The sequence below is a fragment of the Amblyomma maculatum genome, chromosome 1, assembly GCF_055883805.1.
Source record: "Amblyomma maculatum isolate TAMU_Amacu chromosome 1, ASM5588380v1, whole genome shotgun sequence".
Lineage (NCBI taxonomy): Eukaryota > Metazoa > Arthropoda > Arachnida > Ixodida > Ixodidae > Amblyomma > Amblyomma maculatum.
The window spans coordinates 382,435,744-382,453,672 of NC_139344.1; the positions used below are offsets into that span (position 1 = coordinate 382,435,744).

General features: G+C 44.7%; 1 protein-coding gene across 1 annotated transcript in view; it reads left to right on the forward strand.

Moving 5' to 3' along the window:
* Positions 1–8,264, forward strand: part of LOC146208381 (cell adhesion molecule Dscam1-like) — a 37,196-nt gene extending 28,932 nt beyond the window's left edge. The window contains exons 12-17 of the mRNA XM_084593008.1: positions 1,328–1,562; positions 2,696–2,788; positions 4,270–4,455; positions 5,523–5,669; positions 7,279–7,436; positions 8,127–8,264. Coding sequence (XP_084449134.1) covers positions 1,328–1,562; positions 2,696–2,788; positions 4,270–4,455; positions 5,523–5,669; positions 7,279–7,436; positions 8,127–8,264 — 957 coding nt within the window. The remainder of the gene's footprint in view (positions 1–1,327; positions 1,563–2,695; positions 2,789–4,269; positions 4,456–5,522; positions 5,670–7,278; positions 7,437–8,126) is intronic.
* The last annotated feature ends 9,665 nt before the right edge of the window (positions 8,265–17,929 follow it).

The window sequence follows — 17,929 nt, forward strand, 5'->3', positions numbered from 1 at the left end:
AAATGGAGACGTAGTCCATGAACAAAGCCTCAGTGGGGAGCAGACTTCTTTGCAGCGTTTACTCATGCGGTAAAGCTCGGTAATGACGTCATGCTGAGTAAAAGCTCAGACTTTCGGTGCCTTCACCACCTATTTTCGTGTCTCATCGCATACCACCAAACAAAGCTCCGCGGGGGCTTCACTATCAGTGATTCCTTGCTACACGCGTGCGTTCTTCCCTTGGCAAAGTAACGCCCCTCAAAATGACCTTAGCATGCACATCTAGTCTATGCTGCGCAGTGCAGAGGAGTGTCAGCGCCTCTGCAGCTTTATCCAACAATTAGGTCACCATTTCGAATACCAAGACAAAAAAAAAAAAAAAACTTCCCGCGCTTTTCTTACAAGTTTCACACAATCCATTCCTTTAAGATCGTGGAATTATAAATATTTAGTCAAACTTGACCAGAAGTACTAGTGAGAAAAATTCTGACTTGAGCACCGATACAAACTTTTGTCACGCTAGGTATTTCAATAGTGAAGGAAAGGAAGGCTCGTTCGCTGCCTCGCTAACAAATTATTTCGTGATGTCCAGTAGTCTGTTGCGTTTGTTCAACAATCGCATTGATTACAAAAATTGAAACTCGGCGCACAGTTTTCGTAATAAATTTCAAATAAGACTATAATTTAACATTTAGGCATGCTGCAACGTATAAATGTAAATTGTTGCACAAAATGAATGCTATTCTACTACATTGACAGCATAATAATATGGCAGCGCTTAAATGCTCCGTCGTGCGGAAAATCCGGCGTCAGCATTGTCGGCCAAAAGTATCGAGTAGTTGGCAGGTGGCATGGCCAGATGCTGATTGGTCGAGGGCCTGCGCGATGTCACGAGACCACTTGACATGGCCGATTTGGCAGGAGCTGCCAGAACGGATCACTCTTTTTAAATGTGAATCAAATGATCCAGGACACTTCAACCCTGGAATCGGGCACCCTGAAATCAGGCACCCCTTGACCACGCAGGCATGTTCGTATGGCTTGGCTAAGCGGGAATTTATATTTATCCACAAGGGGAGCGGCAGACCGGAACGCTGTCACGTGATACTTTTCAAGGTGGAGTTTAAGTGTCCCCTGGATTTTTCATTTTATCATGATAGCCTGCTGCCACGTAAAGCTTACCGCCAGTAGAACCGTACAACTTTACAATTTAGTGAACGTGTGCATCCTGTATCATTTTACCATTTGTTAACATGTGACTGGAGTATCCTATGCGTTAACTGTTTCTGGGGACAAGGCCGGGGAAGGTAATGCACGTCAGCGTTCTTGTTTGTTTTCCACTCTCAAGGCACCACCCAAAGAACACCAGAATGGAAAGATCCAGGGTTACTACATCGGGCATCGCGTCTACGACTCTCCGATGCTACCTTACACTTACCAAACTGTGTCGGGGGCCGAAGCTACCCAAGCAGCCATTCGAGTCCTCCGTCCGAACACTCGCTACTCTGCTGTCGTGCAGACGTTCAACTCAGCTGGGCCAAGCCCCTCTTCTCATCAGCTAGATTTTACCACGCTTGAAGAAGGTACGCCCTAATCTCACCTAAGAAGTGTGCACTGGCAGAAAGTGCACTTCGGCGGGTGTGATGAGATTTCTCGTTCTTGAAATTTTCCAAAGTTTTCTGTAACAATGGACATTCATACGATAGGAAAAGGACAGGTTAGTAAGGCATGAAACTGTCATCAGAAGCTTGCATACAACTCTTCTTAAGTTCGTGTTTTGTTTAAAATCCGTGAACACAGATTTTATTGAAGTGTTCTCATTTTGACGAAACCTGAAGCGCAAAAAAGATAGGGGCATGAGATAAAAACACGTGCCTGTCTTTTTTACGCTTCAGGCTTCGTCAAAATGAGCAAATTCCACCAACTAGCCAAAGAAACAGCCTTGATTTCGAAATTCATTTCTTTTACAATATAAATCATAAGCAGTCTTCAAATTCAGTACTTGTTGAGGGATAAAGCCCCCAATATCGACTTTACACTTTACTTGAAAATGATCATGTGCATGCATATACTGAGCGCTGATTCATACTGCTCTTAGAAGGTTTCACAATGGAGAAATGGGTCGGAAAAAGTTTCCTGGAAAAAGAATTTCTACTCAAAGTTCGCTTAATTTGTTCACAACACAAAGAAAGTTTCTACTGGCGCTATATGCGCTTGAAAATATGTTCCACGTGGCGGCGTCATAAAGTGACGTTTCATTTGCGTGCAGTTAAGTGATGTGGACTACGTAACAAATTTAAATGTGCAGAATACGGTGTTATTTGGCGTGTAAATGTCACTGTTACTGGGTATAAGATGGGAAGCCTGTATTATTTCAAAATACATCGAATTTACACGTTGAAATCAATAATACCTCGAATACAACCAATACAACAACAATAAGAAAGAGTGCAAATACTCCGGCGCTCTCGCATACACCATGAAAGCAAATACTTACTTCGGACAAAAAAACTGCGGCAAACATTATATCATAAGGTGAGCCTTAAAGCACCGTTCCGCACGGTATGTAGCAGCATTATATAGAAGATGCCAGTACCGCTCGCAACAAGTAAATATAGTTAACTTGACAGAACGTAATTCTTCCTGGCAATCATTCTATAAATTATTTCGTATCTGTGTATTCCAAAGTGCATATGTACCATACCGTTTTTCCTAGATCTCCCAGCAGCGCCTGCATTCGCCGTCAACAGCGTAACATGCTGCTCGGCGACATTTGCTATAAAGGAGCGAAAACGAAGAAGTGTGACCCGTAAGTCCTCTTTTTTTTTTTTTTGTTATCAGTGTCTTCATCTATTTTCGCCGATGACGCTGAAGCGATTGAATGCGTCGAAACATCATATTCTGTCCATAAAACAGTTTCGCAAATAGGTCACAGCAAATATGGTCGGGTAACATTAAGAGATAGGAAGCGTGCAGGGTTGGTCAGAGAAATAACTCAAGTTACTGACATTCTAGTAGAAATCAAGAAGAAGAAATGGGCATGGGGAGGACATGTAATGCGAAGATAGGATAACCGATGGTCGCTTAGGGTAACAAACTGGATTCCAAGGGAAGGAAAGCGTAGCAGGGGGCGGCAGAAAGTTAGGTGGGCGGATGAGGTTAAGAAGTTCGCAGGAGTCAAGTGGATGCAGCTAGCACAGAACCGGGTTCATTGGAGAAATATGGGAGAGGCCTTCGCCCTGCAGTGGGTATAGTCAGGATGATGATGATGATGATGATGATGATGATGATGATGATGATGATGATGATGATGATGATCGCTCACCCTATTAATGACCGGAAATTATTATCTAAGTGTAGCGCATAAGTACGCACTACAGGCGCAGCCAAAAAGAGCGCATTTTTCAGTCAAATTACTAGCACAGCCGCGATTTCAGCAGTTACCAACTTCTAATTTATTTTATTTTGGGCAAAATGGCTACAACGCTCATGCCTATCAGCTTTACAAATGATTCGTACCAAGCGATTTCCCGGCGGTTTAGACATCTCTAAGTAAACGTACAGAACATTTCTGCGTTTAACGAGCTTATGTCTTACTTAAACTCTGCTACGATCATAAATGTCGTCAAACGCAAAATTATGCTGTCGAGACCCCGCTCTCACTTCAGATATTTAACATCACGACAAATTATTCTCCAGCTGTATTTAGCATGGCATGTGCACACAGTTCTTATAATTTTTGCGCTTGTCTGCTTATTTGGCATCTGTGCAATCAGTAAATATACCAGAGATTTTTACGTAGAAATATACTTAGCTTGGCGGAGATGTAATGTAGTGTGAACGTACACCGATTTGCAGGACCCCTCTTACGAACGCGCTTTGACAGGGGCGAGTGCAATCATAGACAGTGCGACTGCATGGGAAGGGTCGGGTAAACCAGTATACGTCCACGATAGCAAGTCCCCGGCAAGATAAATCCCTCTAATCACATACAAAATCCCATCGAATGCCTGTAGTATGATTTTACTTCCTCAGCCACGTCTCGGGACAGTGTCATCTACAATAATTAGGAGGGTAAGCACGAGTGTTTTCCTTGTTTTGCATCACCCATGTCAGCGTTTATACCACATCGCTGACGTATGACGTGTACGCAGCTCACACGAGATGCACATCTGCTGGGCAGGCCTACTGAATTCCGTTTAGTGGATACGAAGAAAGAGGGAATTAGTCTTACCTTCCTCATAGTATGCCCACAAAAATGAGTGCTTTATTGCACAATGCCATCCGCAGAGTACGTGCTGGACTACCGGGAGCGGGGCGGATACTGGCGCTCCGTCTACTTCCCCTCAAACACGCACACGCTGTCTCTGGACAGCCTGAGCCGCATGACGCCCTACGAGGTGGTCTTGTCCGCCTACAACATGTACGGCCGCGGCGACCCCTCTGATCCCATCCTCTTCGAGACCACCGGAGAGCGTGAGTTCCCATCATCTTGCCATCCCATCCTCTTTGCTCGCAGCAGCCGTCAACTTACTGACACGTCATTTTCGCGAATCACATACACGATCCGCAGGCAGTGAACATAAAGGAAATGTGTTCACGTCGGCAGTGCACAATATCGTGTGCAGTAACACTTTCAGCGATACTGATGTGGCGACAGAGCAGTTCACGATGCAGTATGCTCGCGGATGTGCTTAATTGGACTTAATAAAACACGCGGGCCTCCTCACAGTTTCCTCTTGTTACGGATGCATATCGGGCAGCATTATAATAGAAAAATCAAATCAAGCAATGCAATCGCTACCGCCGCGACGCATGCTACTATGCACGCAAATACACTCAGTTGTCGTTCCGCGCAATAAAAGAAATATGGGTGTAATGTCGTGCTTGCTTCTCCGTATTGCATTTCAAGTGTTGAAACCTCTTATATTGTTAGCAAGGTGTTCAAGACCATGTAAAAAGTGTATTTATTTCAATAACAAACGAATATCTTCCAGTGCAATAAACCATGTAATATTCTCCTTTATATCTGCTGAAAGTTCACTTGCTGTTAAGAAAAAGGTTGAAACATCTTACCAATAAACATGTTCCCAATGACAACGAAACGTCTTCTCTTTTAAGCAAAGAAACACGCCAAAGCGTGCTGTGACAACAGTCGAAAAAATGTATTTACTTTCGGTTTATTTCATCACCTCTAAAAAGCCGAAATATAAGCAAGCTAGTCAGTAAAACACAATTTTTCTACAAGTGAATTTGTGTTTTACGATACTGTCACATTTGCAACGTGAAGATACATTTTAAAAAAGTAGAACTGCGTTTGAAAAAAATAATATTTATAAGGCACCTTTTCCGGATGAAATAATTTTTTAGGTAAACTCGGATAAGGCCAGAGTGAATGATAAATTCCAGTAAAACTGACCTATACCCACTTGAGCTAAGTTCCTGCACGTGCGACGCTAAATAGCAATCCCATGAATAGAGTCGCGAATAGATCTTTTTAATTTGGTTGCCACTGCAAATATTAATTATAGACACCTCCGCAGAGCCGTTGCCACAAAGGACGGATAAGGACACCAGCTACCTGCTAAACGCTCGAGTCATCGGCCCGGTGTTGGCGTCCTTGGTCATCATTTTCTCTTCTATTGCGGTTGCTTGGGTATTCTACAGGAAAATCACATCTCCGGAGAAAGGTAAGCCTAACTAAAAGATAAAGGATGATGGACAACTATTCGATATTCGAAACGCGACTTTTTCGGTTCCAGACAACCTAAATATACTGCCATCTGCAATCCGTTTAAGACTCCCTTGCTGTTGGTTACTGGTGTCGGTGCTTACATTTTAAACACTATCCCCAAATTATACAAGGACTTACTATTCCTCTTTCAAACCCAGACCCCTAAGAAGCCGGGCGCCGGGTTGGACGACGTTTGTACCTATTTTTACTTGGTGGAGGGTTGAAACCAACACGCTTCCGTAACTGAAGGGGATGCCCAAGCCACTAGGCCATGCTTCGCTTTCCACTCTGTCCATCTCTCCCCATCCATCTCCATCTTTTCCCTTAAAGTGGAGAATGGTTATATCTCTCCGCTTTGCTCTTTTCGACCCGTCAATCTAATCAGGTGCGCTGGCAACGAAGGCGCGAAACTCAGGAACGAACTAAAGGAATCTACTGCTGCAAAACTGGTGTTACAAACGGTGCATGTTAGCTGCCGTGTACAATAAAGCAAACTGCTGCTGATGCATTCATGTAATTCGACGCACAACGCAACCTGTCTCGTTGCTGCGGTACTTTTTGTTTGCTACGATTTTGTGCACTAATACAGGGCGCCTTTATTCCTGCAGAATGCAGAAGTTAGGTGAAGTAAACGAGTGGAGCAGTGTATAAATTCCTTTGCGGAGTGCACTAGCTGCCACAGCGCAGGCGGCACGTCATGTGGAGTGCTATATACCCGTAGAGCGGACGCTCTACTATTTGGGCCCACTCTGGATCCACTCCTGAGTTCACCGGGTGTTAGCGAATGACCTTACCCTCTTCATGAGGCACCACCTTGTCTTCTTCTTAAGCCTCTCTACTCTCCGGGCTACAATTCTTGAATTCGCCGGGTGTCGGTGAACTCTACGTTCAAGGCCTCGCAAGGTCAAACTAGGGCTTAATTGTTTTGGTGGTGATATAGCTAATCCGCGTGCAGTACGTTCACACTAAATAAAAAAGAACACCAAAGCGAAGCGGATTTCAATCGACCGAATACCAAACCAAGTACTCGGAGTCACTAGCCGAGCTTCTTAACCACTTAGCCACCGCGACAGGTGTTTTCGCTCGTTATAACCACCTCCGCCATAAACCTTATAAACCATAAACCTCCGTTATAAACCTCCGCCATTTTTATACTCGCTTCATCGGCGGCCCGGACGCCATTTTCAGCAGCGTGCCCCAGGGGCACATCTGGCACTTTGTGCAAGGATTTATCATTGGCTTTCATCATACTGAAAGAGCTTATTTGCTTCATCCGCGACGTGTGAAGTTGCTCTCGATTTCTGCTTCGTCAAAATAATGGTAACCTTCACACTGTTTCCTCGCATGCTTGTCTTGCTTCGTACTTCCCACCCCACTGATGCTTACTGCTGAAAGTAACGACAGGCAAAGCACACTTAACGCTCGCAAACATCTCGTGTACATCGTAGGGAACGCTTGTGTTCGTCTTCGTATGAATGACTATATGTTACCGCAAAGTCTTATGCAAAGCGACACTCCAATGAAGACGATAAAGCGTGATTATTGTTCCTGACGTTGCTTTTCAGACCCTCCGATCATCTATCAGACCGCGACACTCCGAAAGCAAATGTGGCCAGAGCAAGAGTACGCGACCATCGCGCGGACCACGATTCGGAGACGAGTTGAGGAGGCCTACGACGTTCCATGGGACATGGATGATGTCATTGAACCTGTTACAAACAAGGTTGGTGTTGCGTTCTCGACATATTGTTTGCAACAGCTGACTTCTGGCACTTAAGCTGCGCCGCATCTGCAAGCAGTTTTCATTAGAAAGTGAAGGAACCGGAAAATATCCCTTCTTCATCTAACTTTCCTGTAATGAATAACGATGTCCCGTTTTGAACGTACCACGAGCGTTTCATGAGCGTTTAAACGCACCAACGAGCGTTTCTCAACACAGTTTCATGAACGTAACAATCACCATACCGAAGATAAGTCCAGTGCAAGACAATTTGCAATGACTTAGTTAATAATCTCGCTAGCAGAGACCAGTCCTACTGCTAGCCAGCCTCGAGATCTTACCTCTGCCAGCAATTTCTCCCGTCTCACCTATTCATCTAATTCCATACTGTAGTCACCAACATTTGATTTCTTTGGCAAACCTTCCGTCAGTGAAACATAAGACAGATTGTCCCTTCTATGCGCATAGCATATGCTTCAAAACTCTCTCAACCTTTCCTTCAGCACAAGCTAAACTATCATTACCTCACTTTCGTTTTCTAATCTACGCTGCTTTGCTTCCATCCCTTGACTTTATATCGATCATATTTCCCTGCCAAACCCTGTTCGCAATCCGCGATTCTTTCTTTGCCGTGTCCCACCGTAAACAAAGTTAAACTTACGGCTTTGTGGAATGTTCGTCTTGACACCGCAGGTTGTCGAAGACTGCTACACGCTGCTCAAGAAGAAGACGCCAGGGGAGCTGCAGAGACTGCCCGCTGGCCACGTCCTGCTCGATGGTCCGTCCTGTTCCAAGCTAGACGAGCCGCCCATCGACGAGCCGACAAAATGAACGTCGCGTCCCATCGTATATACATCTTGCTGCATGCGTTCACCGCCGCGATCACTTGAGTCTCATGTAAACTGCCGGGCCGTTTTTATTACGAATGCTGGATCAGTCATGCCTGCCTGGAACACGAGGATGGTAGGAACTCTGTAAGCGCAGGGCCTGCTTGCGTCCACATATATGAAGCGGAAAACAGCGTAAAGAAGTCATAGATTGCGGCGAACGGCGACATCACCTGCGACGGCTAGGCAGTTTCGGAAGGCAGCACAGTGTCAAAGCTTTGGCCCGCAAATGCCTCAAAACATTTTGAGCGGTCTCGGCCCCTTTCTGCCTTTTACTTTTTTTTTTTAGAAATCGAGTTATCGCTTCTGAAGCGCGAGCAGGCCAGCCAAATGTTAGATATAAGACACCAGATAAGTGCTCCAAACAAGCTTATCGGCTCTTTTCTGTGTGCTTTTCAACTTGTGCATTCAGGTGCTCTTCTTAAAGTAATGAAAAAAAAGATAGTCAGCGCTGACTGTTCTCTCAAATGGTGATAAGAAGAGCATGTGCGGCGTCAAAAATAGCGTGTTCATTTACGTGTGGGCGAGAAAGATATTCTTCAAATGCTCCTCCGACGGCATCACACAAGCTGCACTTTGCTAGCCATCCTTGCTTTCCGCACGTTAACAAAGCCTATACAGTGAATGGCGTCATACAGGTTGAGTATAATGGGTTTTTTTTCAGGATGGCTTGCGATGCCCCTACCTTTAGCGGCGTAGTGGACATTATAGATTTTGGATAGGCCGTGAAATGGCTCCTTACTAATGCTTATCAATACATTTGCTATTTAGCGAACCGCGCAAAGAATGCCATCTGACCTTCACTTCGTTCTCGAGAGAAACAAAGGTATTCTAAGCAGGCGTGACCAGATCTGCACGCATTCATCGCGTTTTTCTACAACTGCAGGCTGGGGACGTGCAAATTATAACTTAACATGCTGCCGTATGTTCAGTGTGCTCGGGTGTGTATATTGTGCTCTGATGTATTGCTTATAACTGAGGTATGTGCAAATTATCAGTAAACAGTTCGCAATTACTCTTGCAGTCTAATATATATTCGCTTAGGCTTGGTTCGTTTAACTACCCCGATAAAAAAATTTGAAGCTATGCCTAGTCTGCTTCTGAAGTGTGAATTACTCTACGTGCAGAGTTAGTGTCTAGGCTCTTTTTTTTTTTTAATATATAAAGTTCAGTTTCGCTTGAAAGCAGAAGTATATTAGGAGACCCTTACAGATAATAATCTGCAGTACCAAGAGGCTTCGTACAGGGTAGATGAAGTGCTGTTGCACATTAGACATTATAGAATCTCAAAATTTCAAGGAATACAACAATGCGAATTATAAGCATGACTAGAGCATCCAACATTCAACTTGGATCAAATATAACAAGCCCTGTACAGCCTTCGTTAACCTTCAAAGCACAATAGAATTTTAGGAGCAGCATGAGGCAGCTTTATATGCAACTGAAAACTTCCAAGCGCTTAACGATGCAAAAACATTCAGGGCTTCCGGAAAACAGAGGTAACCACGCCTTCCTTTCGATAATACCACAGTGAGCACGCTAAAGCCTTGCGTCGCTGCATTGAAGTAACGCGTTTATAATACTTTTTTAGAAAGTAGGACTAGTCTTTTTCTACGATGCGATCTAGGCGCACATTTAAGCTATCTTGAAGCGTTCGAATGTACATATTTTATATGAACTCCACTGCTTTCAGTATCGGCACACACATTCCCTAGGGAATACCTGTCTAGGCACAGTAGGCAGCTGAATTGCATTTAAACGCCCAATCACTCACCCACCACTTAGGCTGGAAAAAACGACGCGGACCCTTCAAATAACAGTCGTTAAAAGAACACGTCCAAGTAGACATTTACTGCTTAGCGCTGATGTAGACAGTAGTGCCTGCTGACGCCCACATCACCTTCTGCTCTTCTCTGTCCTTGTAATGCTAAATGCGGGCGATTAGAGTGACATTGAAAATTAAATAGGGATTGATCTGCACTGATATGTTATGGCGAACTAATTGCAAGAACTATCGCCGAAAACAAAGCATTCATATAAACTGGAAAAACCAAAAAGGAAACAAAGGTAGGACGATTTATCAAATTGAACGCATTCGTCGAAACCGAATGGAGGACGCGGATCTCAGAAGCAACGTTACGCTGTCAACTTCTAAGCGGTAGCAACTTGTCCTTTTCGGTAAGAACGCCACAAGATTGAATCGACTGGAGGGACGATTTTTAAATCCAATTTGCTTGACGATAATGCGTCTTTTGCCCTCTGAATGGAGTCTACGTACCCTGGATGGCTTATAGAAGCCCCTTTTATTGACAATAATGAAGTAATGTAGTTATCCTCACTGCCCCTTTCAAGAGACAGCATAACATTTCTGAGCTATGTAGCCGAAGGCAAGTTTAGCCAATCGCTGCCTGAAAAACAGTAGATAACGACATTTTGCTTCACTCTAATTCACTAGCATTCACTACAATACACATGACGAGCAGAACAAAGCGAGCATTAAACACTGCTCGAGGGCAAAAAATTCTTATATAGGCCACCCAGGTAACGGTAAGGAATTTGTGCTGTAAATTAGTGCAGCTTAGCAAATTGTTTCTTGGATAATTATATGTGAAGCCAGAGGAGATAAGCGCTACGCTTTCTGCGTGAAACCGCTCATCGCCCAAACACTCTAGCTGATTTCTTTTTTACCTTGATGTTTATATAAAGAAGATATCATTGCGGTGTCGTAACTGGGGGTGCAAGACAGGGACTCAGATTTAATAACGCATGCATTTCGTGTTGACTTAACCTCAATGGTATTACTCTCACCTTTTGAAGTTCAGCAATTTTCGATTTGAATGCCGAATGCTGCAAATATTTAGTCTTTTTCAGTGCCTTGATAAACATCTTAATGGGTTGTGACTAAGTTAGGCTAAACTCCTGCTGTACTCTATCGATAACCACAGCGCTATCTTACTTCGGTGAGCCCAATACGCCAGCCAGAAACCTGGAAAACATACTGCGGTCTCAAAAAGCGAGGGGGGGGGGGGGGGGGGGGTAACGTTTGTATACGTTACGATGCTGCCCTCCTTTCGCCGCCCCCAGTGAGCTATGCTACCTCCTGATGTCGCATAAATTGTAGTGCACGAGGTCAGCATACAATATTTGTAAGCCAGCGTGATTGTGGAGCCATTATCAGATGCTCGCTCGGCAGTTTCAATTTTGCCGCACATTGAACATTCACCGATAGCCCGTCAATTCTGTGGCGCCTTGACACAACATGAAGCAATGTTTTCCAGGCTAACTTTACGGTGAATGAAAGTTTGGAGGCGGTATCCTTCCTGGCGCCCCCACCTATTCTCACCTTGAAAATACTTTCAGTCTCACTCCAGTAATCAAGCATTTCCGTTAATATTGCCTTCAAATTGAACGGCTAGCCAAGCCAGCTTGGGAAAACGTTCATGTCTTTATTTCTGAAACAAAGATATCTGGCAACGTGATTTGTTCCATCGTGCGTTACTGACTTTTCATTCAGTGGCCTATTTTTTCTTTCCCGCCAAGTCTGAGTTTGCCTGATGAATTGTGTGGTATATTTGTACGTCTTAATGTCAATAAAGAACGGATATGGTATTCAATAAGTAGATGGTTTTCATTGTTCTTTATCTGCCTTGCTTTCACATTTATTGAATCCCTAAAATAAACGATAAATTGCTACACTATCACTCGGTTTTGGTCAATACGGCGTGCTGAACTTTGCAGAGGCTTATCATCAACAGACTGAAGAGAGGTGTGAGATTTTTTTTCATTGAATAACCACACTGGATACTGTCCCTTTTTTCAAGCAAGTAACGCAAAAATGCATGGTGTATCTAAGAATGGCCTCCTTCGCCTTCCTCCTCCTTTACACAGTAAGCATTTTTATAAATACACCACGGGCAATTTCCTTTCGCAGCGAGAATTGAGTTCGAATAAATGGCATGGTACATGATGTGCATAGTACAGGCATGAGAATACCGCGGAAAGCTAGAGGCCAATTAGCCCAGGCCTAAAACACACTGGTTCAGCATGAGGTTGTCACGCTGGCCGAGGGTCACAGTAACGCGACTCCTGTAGTATAGGTAATCACTGAAACGATTCTGTAGCAAGCTGGATTCACTTTGCAATAAATCGCAGCGAACTGCTTTCCTGTGTGCCTTGGTACCGCATTTCACAGTGAAAAATATTATGAAGCGTCCGTATGTCGAGACCTTTATGAACTCTAGCTGAAAAGTGTAATTTGGATTTATATGGTGCACCAAAGCTCATGATCCAACTTCAGGCTTAGGCAGCCACAAAGTGTGTGAACTCGATGTTACTTTCACACTCTGGGACTTTGAAACGGCTCTTCTCGTTAATGCCACTTGGTCGGCTCCCGGTTAAAATGCTACCAGCTACACTACTCTCTGCAACCTCTTCGACAACGGCAAAGGCCACCTACTTTCTCTCTCTAACACTGCTTAGCAGAAGGTTCTCTGCTCTCACCCCTGAGGCCGCCAGCTCTTACCAGTCTCCGTCCCATTTCTCTCACCGCCTGTGTAGGCAAGACCATGGTGTGAACGACGCTCACTAGATGTGGTCGGAATTTGGAGGCTCCTAACTGGCTTCTTCGTAAACTCGTTGGTTTTCGTCCCCACGTGACTTCCCATGGCCTTTTTGCCATTCTTGAGCTCACTTTCTTCACTTGTGGCAGCTCTTACCTTCCGCAAGACACTCAACTGTATCTCTCATTGGGTCCTTCCTACTTGCCTCCCTAAAACCCATCGCGATTACCGCATGCATGTTTCACGTTCGAGCTTTCCTTCCTAATTATGCGGTCCGCTTCCGGGAATCAGACTTCTCTTCTACTCCCCATTGTATCACTAGGGGTGACGTCTTTCACCCACTCTTTTCAACAGTTGACATCCACTCCCAATCTTCGTCACGTCTTCTACTCTGATGACATCACACTGTGGTGCTCGCACTCCCCAGACACCCCTTAGTAAGGCAGGAGTATCGCACCTCCCTTTTTTTATCAAGCGGACGTTCCTCATGCGTTCAACAAATCTGAAGTTCTAACGTAGTCCGCCTATCACGACATAGCAATTCGCTGCTCTCTCTTGCCCTAGTCTGCTTTCCAGCTCCGAAATTTTCTCAATTCCGCTTTTTTATTCGACATACATCTGCATTCCATCAAGAACCTTTGGGCTCATCGCACAGCTCACTCCACCTCTCCCTGTCAAACACCTACTTCACAGTGCCGTGAGGCGGTCCTATGGCCTACTTAAAGCGCGCGCTTATCGACTGACTGACGCGATGGCGTTTAACAAATTTCTTTACTGAATACCTTGTGCCTCATTCTCCCAAAGATGACTAAAGACTTTCCACGGCTCTGCACAGTCTCTTTAATGTAGCTCTTTATCATCCCATAACGACCTCCACCGATGACAATGTAAATTGCTCTAGATAGTGTTATATGTCTAGTTCGATAAAGCTCATAAAGCCAAAGCCAGGTTTGCAGCCGTCTGCGATGACACAGCCGTAGCCCCACCGCCTTCAGTATGCAAACCGTCTCAACCGCACGGTGCTAAATGCTAACTTCGAAAGCTCGAGAGAGAAAAAAGCATGAAAACAATCGGAGCGATGGAATATGTGGATGCAAACCCTCACGAGAAGAAAAAAACTTCAAGGAATGCTTGGTAAACTTCCCTTTCCTCAAGCTAAATTATCAGTTTCTTGCGAAACACAGTAGGCACATGAGAATGCCGGGAATAACTGTAGAAGAGGACCGAAAAGGGCGTAGAACCTTACCTGCCCTCATCTCGTTGTTGGACAGCGCGTCCTAAGGGCGTCAAAGGCCATTCCAGACACATAAATGTATTGAGCGAAATCGTTTTTAGATACTTACTGATAACGACACACACCGTCGTCTCAAACTAACTCGACGTCGGCCTAGATGATCTTGCTGCTAGTTTGTATACGACTACATCAGACTCAAGTCGAGTGCTTTGCGAATACGTGAAGACAGGTTCCTCACGGACGCTCGCATCGGGATTTTTTCCCCACCAAGAAGAGTGATTTGCTTTGCTACATATTTATGGCTCTCTGTACAAGAAAGATGGCCCAATTCACGTTCCTGAAGAATGTGGAAAGTAGTTTGTCTGCAAAGACCACAGCGATTTTTGCAAAAAAGAAAAAAAAAAGACTCTTCTAGATGAAGGGTATTGCATCACCTACGCTCGTAGGTGATGTAATGAGTCAAAAAGAGGCCTGACCACGAATAGAAATCATTATTACGACCATCATCACGTAAATTATGAGACTTTTAGCTGAGAAATTTATTAGGATGGGTTTGCATAACTGAAAAACAGTCTTGTTTTGTATTTCTCTCCACAGTCATTTCTCTGCGAGAAATTTCAGGGTAAGGACTGTATTGTAAGAGTATGTTTTGCCCCAGAAATTCAGAACAGTCAGCCAAACAGCTATTTTGGGGCTGGAGTGTGAAGTGAAAACGTTTGAAATTATCTGTTTAATAAGCCAACTAAGCATGTGTAGAAATGCAAATTAAAATAGTTGTGCTACTTGTACGAGGCAAAATTCCAAACCTCACGCTTGAAGTACGTCAAAATTTCACAGTGGAGAAAAACAAACGATAGTTGAAGAATACTATTGATCTCTTCCATCCTCTCCCGTGTTCCCTTCTCTTCACAGCGACGAAGAAGTGGCGCGTCTATCCGGTAGATTTCATGGGCACTGTCTTCTAAGCTAGCTAGCTACTGTTCCCACGTTCAGACTCCCACGTCCAGGCTCCCAGAGGGCATGTCGGGGGCCGTATTCCGAGTTTGCCTCGTTATTGAAAGTGTCGCTATCTCCCCGACCTCGAGTCATCTGACTGGTGGAAACGCCAGAACCGGAAATGGTAACTACATCAGATTCCAACATTTCCACCAATCAGACTCGAGGTGGGGGAGATAGCGACACTTTCAATAACGACGCAAACTCGGAATATGCCCCTGGGAGTGTTCCTTCATGTCATGATTAAGAGTATTGCAATACTCTGATTTTTAATCATAGACTCTACTTCGACCCTTAGCCTTGTATCTGTAAGGCAAGCTTTAGTCATTCTAAAGGTGCAACTCTTAACGCTCTCGTCATATGTACACATGACTTCATTTGTACAAATCCCGTAGTGATCATTCCCACCCCAATTGCTCTCTCTCTCTCTCTCTCTCTCTCTCTCTCTCTCTCTCTCTCTCTGTCTATCTCCCTTTCTCTCTTAGATCATACTGTCAGACCATACTTTCTATACTGTCAGGACTTGGCTGCAAAGATTTGACTAGAGCTCAAAGTAAAGAAGCGCGCCTCTTCATGCAGCAAGCCGTCGGAATTTTCGATGCTTAAGTGCTTATTCTCAATAAAGTTTAGTATTATAAGCCTGGCTTGGCTACGATCACGGTCACGTAAAGCAATTTTAGGTCTGCTCCAACGCCTCCATTTAACAGCATATCTCCTAGACGGCCGTTTCTGATCTGTGCGGCGTCACCGCCGTCGTAACCAGTGGGTAGGTAGGGCGGCCCAGGGCCCCCTCTATCACAGTTAGCACTGGCAAACCTGTGGCGCTAGATCCTACTCAGACTCCTTTCAACCCGCCATGGTCATCCAGAACACAGACGTCTCGGAGAGTTTGGAGAATGGTAGCATTGGGGTCCTGAGTAGGCCCCTTAACGGCATCGCGTCCTACAATTAAAGGCCAAGCTCGAGTGTTCTCGGGATAGAGTGCCCCTGGCGGCCACCATATTGCAAGCATTACAAGATATGACAAGCATTGTGAACGGTACTGCCGAGGCACTTGAAGAGAGAGGTGAGTAACAGCGGAAGAGAGAAAGGCGAAAGTGTAAGGTGAAAATGAGCCTAGGCACTACCACGTGGCGTTGTTGGCTTTGTGAGCGAAAAATCACGAACATGTCTCTGGCTTGTCGGATTTATTGGCAGGACACATGAATAGTAGACACGGAGGCAGACTGCTAGCCGAGCTTCCAACTGTCGACTCGGCATCAGTCGGATTGGAAGGTGGCAGAATAATCAAGCACGGATCCTTTGGATGCCGAGTCAGATATGCAACTCCTAAGCTACGTAGGGTCGTTACGACAGCTTGGTTGAAGCGGGGCTTTAAAACTGTGTCAGGGGGTATTTCGATAACCGTGGAAGCTTACGACTGTATGATATGTACATAAATACGTCTGAGATCATATGTGGTGCAATAGGGGTTCGTATTAAGACAGAAGTGATTTAGCGACTAGCAGAGTGCGCTGAAAAGGCTGACCGCCGAAGAATTGACGCGTTTGAATTGTGGTGCTGGCGAAGACTCTTGAGAGTTCCTTGGACTGCCAGAAGATCAAATCAGTCGATATTGTCGACCATAAACCCTGACTGCTGATTGGAGGGTCAAATTTTAAAGTTAAAGCTCAACTACTTTGGTCATCTGATGAGAAGAGAGGAGTCGCTGGAGAAAGATTTGATGTTGGGAAAGGTTGAGGGTCGCCGGAGAAGGGGTAGGCAGCGAACGCGATGGTTAGATGGCATCCTCGAGGCACTGCAGATGAAGTTATGTGATGTTAGGAAGATAGTGAGAGACCGGGAAGCGTGGTGTGACATGGTCCATAGGGTGACGAAGAGTCTGACACGACTGAACGACTGAACTGAACTGAGAGTGCGCAAAACTGGAACTCAAATAAGAAAGGGGAGCCTCAGACGTGAGCACGGTTGCACCATGGCCATAGAGGCGGAGGTTACCCGATGTGCATATATTATACGCAGTGCGATACGTCAGCGCAAAAGTGAAAAATGCCCTTGTCGCCCACGCACTACTCGAGGCGATGTCGTGGAAAAACTACGGCGGCGTCAGCAGGTGTTTGGAAAGCGCTTCCTTTACAACAATCAAGAACTGAGAAAGCAGTGAGTGGCATTTAACGGTCGGTTATGGGGGGACAATATTGAGTAGGCTCAAGTTGCACATGTATAAAAACCCGTCTCTCAAATGCGTTGCCTTAGCGCATAGCAAACCTCAGCTGCTTGGAGAACTGCGCTCAAATTTCTCAGTAGCAGGTATCGTTATTTTCGGCCATTTTTATTTCATCTGAGTTAGCCCAGAACGACAGTATGACAAAAAGTAAATTACCACTCTGTCGAGATTAACTTTGCCCCACCGAATAATGTTGATATCATGATGAGAACTGGCCGCACTGGCCGCCTTTAAAGAAAGTAACATTGACATCGGTACAGTGTGATGGAACTGAGAGAGCGGTTAAAATTTATCTTATTTAAGACCGGCCTCTTTATGATATGTAATTACTCAATTACGTCCATTTTAATGCTTAGAAATTCAGTCTACATTAATCGCGGCATAAAAAAGAAAGGCCAAAGATCAAACCCATGTGCTCTATGAAACTGTACAATCGCTCATCTACACTTCGTTCGAATTTTCCATCCAAAAATCAATAAAAAACAACAAATGAGCACTTTTTGTGAGCACTTTTTATTGTCACATTTAAAGGCATGAAATTTAAATTATGACAAGACATGTTGTGCAGTTTGCCTGTGCTTATTCTAAAGGTC